The sequence below is a fragment of the Ammospiza nelsoni genome, chromosome W (assembly GCF_027579445.1).
Source record: "Ammospiza nelsoni isolate bAmmNel1 chromosome W, bAmmNel1.pri, whole genome shotgun sequence".
Taxonomy (NCBI): Eukaryota; Metazoa; Chordata; class Aves; order Passeriformes; family Passerellidae; genus Ammospiza; species Ammospiza nelsoni.
In genome coordinates, this window is record NC_080668.1 from 3965772 (window position 1) to 3978852 (window position 13081).

A 13081-nucleotide genomic window follows, 5' to 3' on the forward strand; every position below is an offset into this window, starting at 1 on the left:
ATGGTGGATAATGCAGAAAGATGGAACAACACGGCGTGTACCTCAGGGAGACCTGATTGTGGGATGAGAATCATATATGAATGTCATTGTTTGTTGAATGTGAGACAGAAGGAAACTGTAAGTGTCAAAGGTCTGAGCAAGTAAGATGAGAGGAATGCGTAAGTGTCAAAGGTGTGAGTAAGTGAAATGAAAGTTTTTATTGTATATTCACGATATGGGATAAGGGGTGGAGTGTCGTGGGTTGACAGCCTTTATCCCAATATCGTGTGTTGTGTCTGGCAGCTGTGCCTTTTCTCTCTTCCCCCCCCCACCCCCGGCCGTCTTGCTGCGGCGGGGCGGGGAAGCGAGGGGGGAGTGTTTGACCAGGCCTTTTTGCTTTTGGCTTTTGCTGCTTGGCTTGGCTAGCCGCTTTGCTTGCTTGCTTTCTGCTTTTTGTGCTGTTTTTTTCTTTTCTCTTGCTCCCTCTTTCTTACCCTCCCCTGAAGATACTGGACCGGCTCCGGACCTGACCTGAGACGTCCAGGACACCCGAAGCTTGCAGAGAAGCGCCGCGCCCTCTCAACACACAGTCTGTTTTTTTGTTTTCTTTTCTTTTCTTGTGTTGGGGAGTGTTCTTTTGTTACTTGTAAATAAATAGGTTTTGTTTTCCACTTTGCTCCTCCGAGAAATTCCTTCCCGAACCCAGTGTTGGGGGAGGGGTGGTTGGAGGTTTGTTTTGTTTTGGGGGGCTCCCTTTTGGAGATTTCCCCTAATTTGTCCTAAACCAGGACACTCCTGCAATCTGCCATCAAGGACCGGGACAGGTGAGATGTGATTGACTTTAAAAAGGAGCGAAATTTCTGTTCGGCGCTCTGTGGTAAAGAGTGGCCGGCTGGCTCCTGAAATTCCACAATACACAGAATGGTTCCCAGACCCAAGCTGGAACCACTACTGAATCAGACTGGTTTGACAGTGCTAAGTGGCTTCTCCAATCTTCCATCCAGAACTGGGCTTGGTGAGTTTTGCTTGTCTGAGAAAAAAGCCGAGGCTTATGTTTGGGGACTATGGCTGAGTGGCTGGCTGGCTCCTGAAATTCCAAAATACGCAGGATGGTTCCCAGTCCCTAGCTGGAACCAGTGACAAGTAAGACTGGTTTCCAAGACCCAAATGGCTCCAGCTATCTGCCATCAAGAACCAGGCCCGGTGAGTTTTGTTTTCCAAGGAAAACGAGCGAGGCTTCTCTTCGGGGCCTGTGGCTGAAACTGGCCGGCTGGCTCCTGAAATTCCGCATTACACAGGATGGTTCCCAGGCTCAAGCTGGAACCAGTGCCAAGTAAGACTTTTTTCACAGTCTCAAGTTCCTCCAGCTATCTGCCATCAAGAAAGGGGGATGGTGAGTTTAGTTTTCCAGGGGAAAGAGCCGAGGCATGAGTTCGGGGCCTATAGCTGGAGTGGTCGGCGTGCTACTGAAATTCTGCAAAACAAAGGATGGTTCAAGGACCCAAGCCAGCAGCAGTACCAAGTCGGGCTGTTTTGACAAGGAAAAGTGGCTCTTGCTATCTGCCATAAAGAACCAAGGCAGGTGAGTTTTTTTTGCCAGGAAAAAGGAGCGAGGTCTCTCTTAAGGGGCTGTGACTGAGAGCGGCCGGCTGGCTCCTGAAATTCCACCATAGGAAGGAGGGTTCCTAGACGCAAGCCGGCACCTGTGCCAAGTCAGACTTGTTCGACAGTGCCAAGTGGCTCCTGCCATCTGCCATCAAGAAAAAGGGAGGGTGAGTTTTGTTTTCCAGGGTAAAGAGATGAAGTTTGTGTGCGGGGCCTATGGCAGGAATGGCCGGCTATCATCCGGAAATTCTGCAGTACGCAGGATGGTTCGCAGACCTAAACCGGCACCAGTACAAAGTCAGGCTGCTTTGACAGTGCCACGTGTCTCCTGCAATCTGCAATCAAGAACCGTATCCGGTGAGATTAGTTTTCCAGGGCCAGTGCAGAGGCTTGTGTTCCGGGACTATAGCTGGAGTGGCCGGCTGGCTCCTGAAATTCTGCCAAACACAGGATGGTTCCCGGACCCAAGCTAGCAGCAGTGCCAAGTCAGACTGGATTGACAGTGCCAAGTGGCTCCTGCCATCTGCGATCAAGAAAAAGGGAGGGTGAGTTTTTTTTTCCACGGTAAAGTGATGAAGTTTGTGTGCGGGGCCTATTGCATGAATGGCCGGCTGGCTCCTGAAATTCAACGATACGCAGGATGGTTCCCAGACCCAAGCTGGCACCAGTACCAAGTCGGGCTGGATTGACAGTGCCAAGTGGCTCCTGCAATCTGCCATCAAGGACCGGGTCAGGTGAGATTTCATTGACTAGAAAAAGGAGTGAAATTTCTGTTCAGCAGCCTGTGGTAAATAGTGATCGGCTGGCTCCTGAAATGCCGCAATACGCTGGATGGTTCCCAGACCAAAACTGGAACCAGTGCCAAATACAACTGGTTTCACAGTCTAAAGTTAGTCCAGCTATCTGCCATCAGGAAACGGTGAGGGTAAGTTTAGTTTTCCAGGGGAAATAGCCGAGGCATGACTTCAGGGCCTATGGCTGGAGTTGTCGGCTGGCTCTAGAAATTCCACACTACCCAGGATGGTTCCCAGACCCAAGCTGGCACCAGTAGTAAGTCAGGCTGGTTTGACAGTGCTAAGCGGCGTTTCCAACCTGCCATCCAGAACTGGGCCCAGTGACTTTTGCTTGTCTGATAAAAAAGCCGAGGCTTATGTTTGGGGCCTTATGGCGGAGTGGCCGGCTGGCTCCTGAAATTCCACAATACGAAGGATGGTTCCCAGACCACAGCTGGAACCAGTGCCAAGTACGACTGGTTTCACAGACCCAAATGGCTCCAGCTATCTGCCATCAAGAAACGGAGATGGTGAATTTAGTTTTCCAGGGGAAAGAGCCGAGGCTTGAGTTCAGGGCCTATAGCTGGAGTGGTCGGCTTGCTCCTGAAATTCTGCAAAACACAGGATGGTTCCCGGACCCAAGCTAGCAGCAGTGCCAAGTCAGACTGGATTGACAGCGCCAAGTGTCTCCTGCAAGCTGCCATCAAGGACTGGGTCAGTTGAGATCTCATTGACTATAAAAAGGAGCGAAATTTCTGTTCGGCGGCCTGTGGTAAAGAGTAGCCGACTGGCTCCTGAAATTCCGCAATACGCAGGATGGTTCCCAGATCCAAGGTGGAACCAGTGCCAAGTACAACTGGTTTCACAGACCCAAATGGCTCCAGCTATCTGCCATCAAGAAACGGTGAGGGTGAGTTTAGTTTTCCAGGGGAAAGAGCCGAGGCATGAGTTTGGGGCCTACAGCTGGAGTTGTCGGATGGTTCTTGACATTCTGCAATACACAAGATGGTTCCCAGACCCTAGCTGGCACCAGTACTAAGTCAGGCTGGTTTGACAGTGCTAAGCGGCTTCTCCAATCTGCCATCCAGAACTGGGCTTGGTGAGTTTTGCTTGTCTGAGAAAAAAGCCGAGGCTTATATTTGGGGCCTATGGCCGAGTGTCCGGCTGGCTCCTGAAATTCTAAAATACGCAGGATGGTTCCTAGACAACAGCTTGAACCAGTGCCAAGTAAGACTGGTTTCCAAGACCCAAATGGCTCCAGCTATCTGCCATCAAGAACCAGGCCCGGTGAGTTTTGTTTTCTAGGAAAAAGGAGCGAGGTTTCTGTTCGGGGGCCTGTGGCTGAAAGTGGCATGCTGGCTCCTGAAATTCCACACTACCCAGGATGGTTCCAAACCCAAGCTGCGAGCTGTGCCAATTCAGACTTGTTCGACAGTTCCAAGTGGCTCCTGCCATCTGCCATCAAGAAAAAGAGAGGGTGATTTTCGTTTTCCAGGGTAAAGTGATGAAGTTTGTGTGCGGGGCCTATGGCAGGAATGGCCGGCTGGCTCCTGAAATTCTATGATACGCAGGATGGTTCCCAGACCCAAGCTGGCACTAGTACCATGTCGGGCTGCTTTGACAGTGCCACGTGCCTCCTGCAATCTGCCATGAAGAACCTCAGTGAGTTTTGTTTGCCAGGAAAATGAGCGAGGTTTTTATTCAGGGGCCTTTAGCCAGAGGGCCCGTTTGGCTCCTGAAATGCCCCAATACACTGGATTGTTTCCAGACCCAAGCTGGTAACAGCCCTAAATGGGGCTGGTTTTACAGTTCCAAGTGGCTTCTGCAATCTGCCATCAAGGAACGAGAATGGTAAGTTCAGTTTTCCTGCGAAAAGAGCCAAGGTTTGTGTTTCAGGCCTATGGCCGGAGTGGCCGGCAGGCTCCTAAAATTCCACAACACGCAGCATGGTTCCCATACCAAGCTGGAACCAGTGCCAAGTCAGGCTGGTTTTACTGTGCCAAGTGACTTGTGCAATCTGCCTTCAAGAACCGGGACAGCTTAGTCTTGCTTTCCAGGGAAATAGGGGCGCGGATTTTATTCGTGGGCCTGGGGCTGAGAGTTGCCAGCCGGCTCCTGAAATTTCGCAATACACACCATGGTTCCCAGCCCCAAGCTGGCACCAGTGCCAAGTCGGGCTTGTTTGGCAGGGCCAAGTGGCTCTTGCAATCTGCCATCAAGAACCGGGGAAGGTGTGTTTATTTAGCCCGGAAAAAGGAGCGTGGTTATTATTCGGGGGCCTGTGCCTGGAGTGGCCGTCCGGCTCCTGAAATTCCACAATACGCAAGATGGTTCCCAGACCTAAGCTGGCACCAGTGCCAAGTCAGGCTGGTTCGACATTGCCAAGGGGCTCCTGCAGTCTGCCATCAAGGACTGGGGCAGGTGAGTTTAGTATGCCAGGGAAAGTGTCTGACTTTCTTAGGGGGGGCCTTTGGCCGGTGTGGCTGTCTGGCTCGTTAAATTCCACATTACACAGGATTGTTCCAAAACTCAAGGTGGGAAAACTTGCAACTTGGGCGTGTGTTACAGTGCAATGTGTCTCCGGCAATCAGCCATCAGAAACCGAAACCTGTGAGTTTAGTTTGCCAAGTGTTGTACGGCTTCATTGTTAGCCTTTCGGAAGCTGGCTCTCTCTCCGTCTCCCAGAAGCAAAGAAGCAGTCTCTTCGCATTAAGAGCATGGTCCTGGTAGAAGAGAATTGTGCCGGTTGCCGAGCATGGTGCTGTCGGACAGCATGGTGCGTGTCGAAAAGCATGGAGCAGGTCGCAGTGCGCTCCGGAGCGCATCTTTTGCCATGGGATGCCTGGAACCGGTGCTTTGTTTCGGAGAGCTCTGTATCTTCCTCAACAGCGTCTCCTGTAGCCTACATCGAAACAAAAAGCTTTTTCACTATGTCTCGCAAGGAGAAACCATGCCTGTTCAGAAAACATCTCCGATCGTGTTCTAGAGGTTGCATGCAGGTCTGCAGAGTATTTTGCAAGCAGCAAAAGAAAGTTGTCCAAAACTCCTTCCGTTCGAATGTTAATTTGAATGAAAAAGGCAGGAGAGTGGAAAAGTACTGGTTTCTACCAGTATGCCAGCTGCGCACACAATCGCAGTTATGTGCGGCTTCGTTGTTCGCCTTTCGGAAGCTGCCGCTCTCTCCGTCTCCCGGAGAGAGCGAAGAAGTGGCTTCTTCACGCGAAGAGCATGGTGCCGGTCGCAGGGCATGGTGCCGGTCGCGGTTCTCTCTGGAGTGCGGCTTTTGCCGAAAGACGCCCGGGAGCAGCGCATAGCTTCAGAGAGCTCCGTATCTTCGTCTTTAACGTCTCCTGTAGCCGACATCTAAGCAAAAGGCTTTTTCACTATGTCTCGCAAGGAGAAACTGTGCCTACTCAGAAAATATCTCCGATCGTGTTCTAAACATTGCACACCGGTCTGCAGGGTGTTTTGCAAGCAGCAAAAGAAAGTTGTCCAAAACTCCTTCCATTCGAATTTTAATGTGAATGGAAAAGGCAGGAGAGTGGAAAGGTACTGTTTTCTATCAGTTTGCAAGCTGTGCACACAATCCCAGTGATGTGCGGCTTTGTTGTTCGCTTTTCAGAAGCTGTTCCTCCCTCACCGGTCCCTGGGTTTCCTGAGGGAGGCACAGGCAGAGGTGGGAGAAATCATTGCATTATTTCAGAGGGAATTAGGGCTAGAGAAAGAACAAAGCTCTCAAAGCTGTACTGTCCAGTGTGAGACAGGTGAACTGTGGGACTGTTCTGCTTCTTCCTGAAACGATTTTTAACTGATAGACAACTCCTAGACTATAATATGGAGGGCTATGTTAATAAATGGCGTGGTTTCACTTTCCTTAACAGGTTTATTCAGTTTTTATTTTGTGAGGCTGAGAATTTTTTCACATCTCTTTTACTGGGGTGTGTTTGTATGCTCGACCCAAGGTTAGGTAATGTGAGCCCCCACTGTCACATTTTGGTAAAAATCTGTGGGTTTAACCTTTGAAAATCTGCATTTCCACCCTGAAAATGGCAGTGAATAAAATTATTTTAGCTGAACTTAGGGGTTGATTTGCAAATGCCATTTGTCAGGATGCAAGGCAGCTGTGACCACACGGGGGCGCCAGTGACAGCAGAACGCGGTCACACTGTTTGGGTGGCGGGACCTTATGGCTCATCCAGTGCCACCCTTGCCATGGGGTTTATTCAGTTTTTATTTTGTGAGGCTAAGAATTTTTTCACACCAGATTTATTCAGTTTTTATTTTGTGAGGCTAAGGATTTTTTCACATCTCTTTTACTGAGGTGTGTTTGTAGGCTTGACCCAAGGTTAGGTAATGTGAGCCTCCACTCTCACATTTTGGTTAAAATCTGTGGGTAAACCTTTGAAAATCTGCATTTCTACCCTGAAAATGGCAGTGAATAAAATGGTTTTAGTTGAACTTAGAGGTTCAACTGCAAATGGCATTCGTTGGGGTGGAAGGTGGCTGTGACCACACGGGGGCGCCAATGAGAGCAGAAAGCGGTCACACTGTTTGGGTGGAGGGATCTTATGGCCCATCCAGTGCCACCACTGCCATGGGCAGGGACACCTCACACCATCCCAGATTGTTACAAACCACATCCAGCCTGGCCTTGGACACTGCCAGGGGTGAGGCAGCCACAGCTGCTCTGGGCACCCTGTGCCAGGGCCCCACCACCCTCACAGGGAAGAATTCCTGATATCCCATCTACCCTGCCCATCAGTCCCTGGGAAGCCATTCCCCCTTGTCCCATCACTCCAAGCCCTTGTGAAAAGGGGCAAGCAGTGGACTTTTTCCCCAGTGTTGGTTTCTCTCCCATTGGCAGGCTCCAGGAGGCCATGAGCTGAGCTGTGATTACTGGGAGCTCATTGACCTGGCCCCGGCAGGAGGGGCTGACAATCTGCTCAACGAGGACTCAGAGGTGGACGTGCAGCTCAACAACAGGCACATGATGATTCTAGGTGAGAACATGTCCAAAATCTTCAAGGTGCGCTCCATGGTCGTGCAGGCCTTCAGGGATCACTTCTTTGCCAACGGATACTATGAAGTGTGTGTTCCCTGGTCAGCAGGTGACTGCTCTGGTGCCCTGACCCATCCGTGTGCTCAGTTCTTCACTCAAGCAGTGACAGCCCTGTTCTCCTGCAGGTCACACCACCTACCTTGGTGCAGACGCAGGTGGAGGGAGGCTGCACCCTGTTCAAGCTGGATTACTTTGGTGAAGAGGCATACCTGACCAAGTCATCCCAGCTCTACCTGGAGACCTTCCTGCCAGCTCTGGGAGATGTCTTCTGCATTGCTCAGTCCTACAGAGCTGAGCAGTCCAGGACCCGCAGGTACTTGGCAGAGTATGGACAGTTGTCCTTGTTTCTTTTTAAACAGCTAGATTTCCTTTATGGTGTGGGAGTAAAAGGGGTTTGGGTAGTGGTTTTTTTAGATGAGTTTGTTTCATAGCTGAAGATATGTTGCTTGTATGCGACTTTGCAATGGTGTGGCTTTGTTCCAGGTACACTCACATCGAAGCTGAATGCCCTTTTATAAGTTTTGAGGATCTGTTGGACCGTCTGGAGAACTCGGTGTGTGATGTCGTAGACAGAGTCTTGAAATCACCTGCAGCGAGCTTACTGTACGACCTCAACCCAGTAGGCAGCAGCAATGGGAACAGCCAAGAAAATAGGATCTTAAGCCTTTCCTACTCAGCACATTCCTTTGGGAAATGCAGGGCATGGCAGTGAGCTTACTTGCTATTTGTAAAGGCAAGAAGAATATTAAACATAATAAGAATGAAAAAACTGCAAGGCTGGTAAAGACCAAAGCAGGGAACTGTGGGGGAAGATGTTCCCTGCTAGTGTGCTCCAGAAGCCAGCAGTGTGCCAGGATTTGTGGAAGCATGTGCTGTGCCAGTGGAATAAAACCCTCCATCCCAGAGATCAGATATTGACCGGCTGGTGTTTGCTGATGGAGCATGAGGGAGTGATGAAACAAGTGGTGTTTCAGTTCCTCCCCTGGAATATGAGCCTAAAGCTCTGGAAATACTTCCTTATCTTTCCTCCCAGGTGATCTATGAGATTTACTGGGCTTGAGATGGTTGTGTTTGGTTCTAGCTTTGTAGTACTGAGCTTAATTTGTTAATTTAAGTGATAATTTCATGGCATGTGAGCTGGGAAAGGTTATGGACGTGCTGATCAGCTAGAAAAGTATCCCTTTTAAAATGGTGCTCCTGCACCTGTTTGCTCTTATCCCCAGGGTTTCCAGCACCCCAAGCGTCCCTTCCGACGCATGAACTATGCTGAAGCCATCAAGTGGCTGAAGGAGCACGATGTGAAGAAGGAAGATGGCACTTACTATGAGTTTGGGGATGTCGCAGACATTTCTCCACAGAAATCCTTTCTTTCAGATTTCTGCGTCTTCGGGAGGCCAGAGGCCCCCGAAGAGAAGGTAAACAATTATTATCAGCTGCTGTGGAATGCAACAGGAACACCTTGATTGGCTCATTTTCTATGTTTATAATTAAGAGCCAATCACCAGTGCAAGCTGGGGACTGAGTCCTTGAACACAACTTTGTTGTAGATTCTTTTCTATCTCTTCCTAGCTTAGCTAGCAGCTCTGCAAAATCTCTCTCTATATTCTATTTAGTATAGTCATAATGTATTATATATAGTATATTAATAAATCAAGCCTTCTGATCAAGATACAAGATTCACCGTCTCTCTCTCACCAGCCGCACCCACTCAGGTCGCGGTAATATGGGGAGGTATGTCATCTAGGGATGCAGCTGCGGGTTGGGATTTGACCTGATGCCCTTTAGCATTGGGATAGAAACCTGTGTTGTCACCTGCTATCAATTCTCTGGCCACACTTCTCCAGCATGTGAGACAGTTGTTTGAAGGAGCTCAGAAGAACTTGACAGCATAGCCAGGATTTTTCTTCCCCTTGGTTTTCTGTCTCGTATATTGGGGAGACTTAGATTTTGATTGAACGGTTTTTTTTTTTCCCTAGACATGTGGGTTTTTATTTCTTCTAAAATAAGTTTTAAAAGTTTAGGTCCATTAGGATGAAAGCGTGGACATGTGCAGTGTGAAACTGTCTCGTTTCACGCCTGCTTCATGTGGGACTTGTTTATGGGCGTAGTTGTGGTGCTGAGTATGAATAAAGGCTGCTCTGACCCTAGGACATTCCCGAAGCTCCCAAGAGGCTGATGACAGACACCATTAACGAGCCCATCCGGCTGTGCCACTTCCCTGCAGAGATCAAGTCCTTCTACATGCAGCGCTGCAGCGACGACTCTCGCCTCACCGAGTCTGTGAGTCCTTTAACCTGCCAGGGTAGCTTGGAGCATGCTTGGTGTGAGGGCATGAATGCTGCAGGAATCCCTCAGAGAATCTCTGCCGGGTTTTTCTGCAGGTGCCTTGGCACGGCTGTCTGGGGTAGCTTGGAGCAGTGGGGATGTGTGAGGGCATGAATGCTGCAGGAATCCCTTGGAGAATCCCTGCCGGGTTTTGTTGTGGGGGCCTTGGCACAGCTGTCTGGGGTAGCTTGGAGCAGTGGGGATATGTGAGGGCATGCATGCTGCAGGAATCCCTTGGAGAATCCCTGCCAGGTTTTGTTGCGGGTGCCTTGGCACAGCTGTCTGGGCCCAGTGCCCTCTGTGGTGGCTCAGCTGTAAGTGGGCCCTGCTGTGGTGCCCTGCAGGTGGATGTGCTGATGCCCAACATGGGTGAGATCGTGGGCAGTTCCATGCGCATCTGGGACAGCGAGGAGCTGCTCGAGGGCTACAAGAGAGAGGGCATTGTTCCCACGCCCTACTACTGGTACACAGATCAGGTCAGTACAGCACCCTGTGCTGGGCTCAGACAGGACCTGGGGCTTCTCCCCTCCTACAGGGCTTGGCTGCTTTGTTTCTGGTGGTGTTACTGCAACTGCAAATTACTCAAAAATGTAATATACCTCCCTGGATTTCACAGAGAAAATATGGTACATGCCCTCATGGAGGATACGGTTTGGGATTGGAGCGGTTCCTGACCTGGATTCTGAACAGACACCACATCCGAGATGTCTGTCTCTATCCATACTTTGTCCAACACTGCAAACCTTAGCCATCCTTGGGAAGAACTCCTGGAAAACTTAGCAGCCGATGCTTAGGAAAGAATGATACACACTGCTGTACTACAGCCTGTCTGACAACAAGACTTCCTGCAACCTGTTGCTGATTCAAATACCAGTTTAGGATGTGAAAAGGAAAAAAACCCAAAACCTCTTTTTTAAAACAAAATACTAGTAATTAACTGGAAAAAGCCTTAGAAAAATTGTTTAGGTGCATTTATGCTCTTGAGTCATCACAAAACAAAGATCCTGATAAGCTGTCATTTAGAAAACAAGATACACTTTTGCTTTTAATTTCTGTGACTTAAAATATGTTGGGCATTTGATCATTTTATTTTTAAATTTGCTTTCATTTTAATCTTCTTTCTCTTGGGGTTTCTTGTTGGGGAAGTCAGGAGTTCAAGCTCCTGAAATTCCCTAACAGTGCCCTGTGACAACAGTATGGAGAGGCACGAAAAAAGGATAAAAATAGGAAAAAGTACCTTGGGCACTGCACGTTTTTAGTTCCTGATGATTTTAATGGGGGTTCTCTGAGTTGATTCGGTAGCAGGGTGTGAGTACAGTGCACAGGACTCCACTGTGAGAGGGGCAGGTTGGGGCTGGGGCTTTGGGGTTTCTTCAGATTATTTATTGTTGCTCAGCGGTGCTGAGGCTGGCGAGGCAGGCTTTGCTCCCTTTCCCCAGGCTGTGGGTGGAGCTGCCATGGGTCCATGCATGCACAGCTGCACATGTCTGGTGGCTCCTGGGCACAGGGGTTGTGGTGCCTTTTGCTCCCTGTGTGCAGCCAGAAGTGACTGACTGAGACCCTGAGGAATAGCAACTGAAACATGTTGGGTTTTCAGACTGTAGTGCCGTCAGGACTTTCTCATGTCATGCTGAGATGTGTTCATAGAGCAGCTCCCTGTTCCCTTGTGCTACTGCAGCTGAGCAGCTCCCCTGGCTGTAATGAACTTATCAAATAGGGGTAATTAAATACTTCATGTGTTCAGTCATCGGTATCGTTTCTAGTCATAAAGCAGTTCCTTTACCAGAGAGAAGAACAAGGTAGGTGCATCATTTGCCACCTGCACTGAGACTTGGGCTGCATTTGCCATTCACTCCTGGAATTGTTGAGCTGTGGATACCCTCATTTTTGTAGGGTAGGTCCTGTCCTCTGGAAAACCAGTAGGTAAGGGTGGCCAGTCCTCTGGGAATCCAGTGGAAAGACTGCTTGTGGTGTCCCAAAACCCAGATTATATCCAGCTTGGGATTCCTAGCTCCTCCCCCCTGGGCAGAGCATCTCACAATGGGCTGAAATCGTTCTGAGTCATGCGGTGGGTCCTTGATTACCCATTGAACAGAAATGGCTCCCGGAGGAAGTCATCTCTGAGTCATGTGGCAAGACATTGATAGGCCCATTAACAGGAGATAAGGAAAAAATTATGCCCCTCCTGGTTTCAGTAGCTCTTGAGGATGGGAACAGAATACATTTTTATATTGTAACTTAGGACATAATCCACCCTTTATTACCATCTATACCCAAACCAATATGCTCTTACATATATACATCTATATGTGTATATACATACATACATACATACATACATACATACATACATACATATAAAATAGAGAATGAAACATTACACTCAGTTCTAAATTAAAATTAGGTCTCCTTGTGGTACACAACGGGTTTCCCCATCCTGCATTACCCACCAAGTGTAACCAGGTCCTAGAGCCAAAACAATCCCATGGACGGGTTTGCCCCTGCCTGCAGTGGGATTAATGCAAACAGTCTTTCCCAAAATACCTTTCACGTGTATTACAGGAACTTTGTCTCTATCCCCTGTGTGCAGGGGTTCAGACTGGGCAGGAGCAGGATTGATAGATCCTCAGATGTTGACCATCCAGGTGGCTTTTGCTAAGTTCAGTTCCCAATTCCTGAAGGTTCCTGCGCCAAGTGCCTTCAGGGTAGTCTAAAGTAGTCCGTTGCATCATTCAACTTTCCCGGCAGTTGGTGCATGATAGGGGATATGATAGATCCATTCCATACCATGTTCTCTGGTGCAGGTGGTTATAGGGCTGTTCTTGAAATGGGTTCCATTGTCCCACTCAATTCTCTCAGGGGTGCCATGTTTCCACAGGATTTGCTTTTCTAGGGCAAGATGGTGTTCTTGGCAGTAGTGTGAAGCACAGGGTAGGTTTCCAACCATTCTGTGGTAGCTTCTACTATGGTCAGCATGTAGCACTTGCCTTGGCGGCTTTGGGGAAGCGTGATGCAGTCAATTTGCCAGGCTTCCCCATACCTGTACTTCAACCATCGCCCACTGTACCACAGAGGCTTCACCCACTTGGCCTGTTTGATTGCAGGGCAGGTCTTGCAGTTGTGGATGACCTGTGAGATGTTGTCCATAGTAAGGTCCACCCCTCACTCATGGGCCCATCGGTATGTTGCATCTGATGACCAGAGGCATCATGGGCCCAACAAGCTAGGAATGATTCTCCTTGTGCTGCCAGTCTAGATCCACCTGTGATACTTTCACCTTGGCAACTTGGTCCACCTGTTCGTTATTGTGATGCTCTTCATTAGCCCGATTCTTGGGTGC

General features: G+C 49.2%; 1 protein-coding gene across 1 annotated transcript; it reads left to right on the forward strand.

Moving 5' to 3' along the window:
* The first annotated feature begins 2884 nt into the window (after positions 1–2884).
* On the forward strand, positions 2885–11054 carry LOC132086194 (asparagine--tRNA ligase, cytoplasmic-like). Its single transcript, XM_059491671.1, has 8 exons — positions 2885–2910; positions 7218–7443; positions 7542–7741; positions 7900–8035; positions 8640–8753; positions 9565–9696; positions 10086–10217; positions 10358–11054. Exons 1-8 carry the CDS (start codon positions 2885–2887, stop codon positions 10487–10489), a joined length of 1098 nt encoding a protein of 365 aa, XP_059347654.1. The 3' UTR covers positions 10490–11054.
* The last annotated feature ends 2027 nt before the right edge of the window (positions 11055–13081 follow it).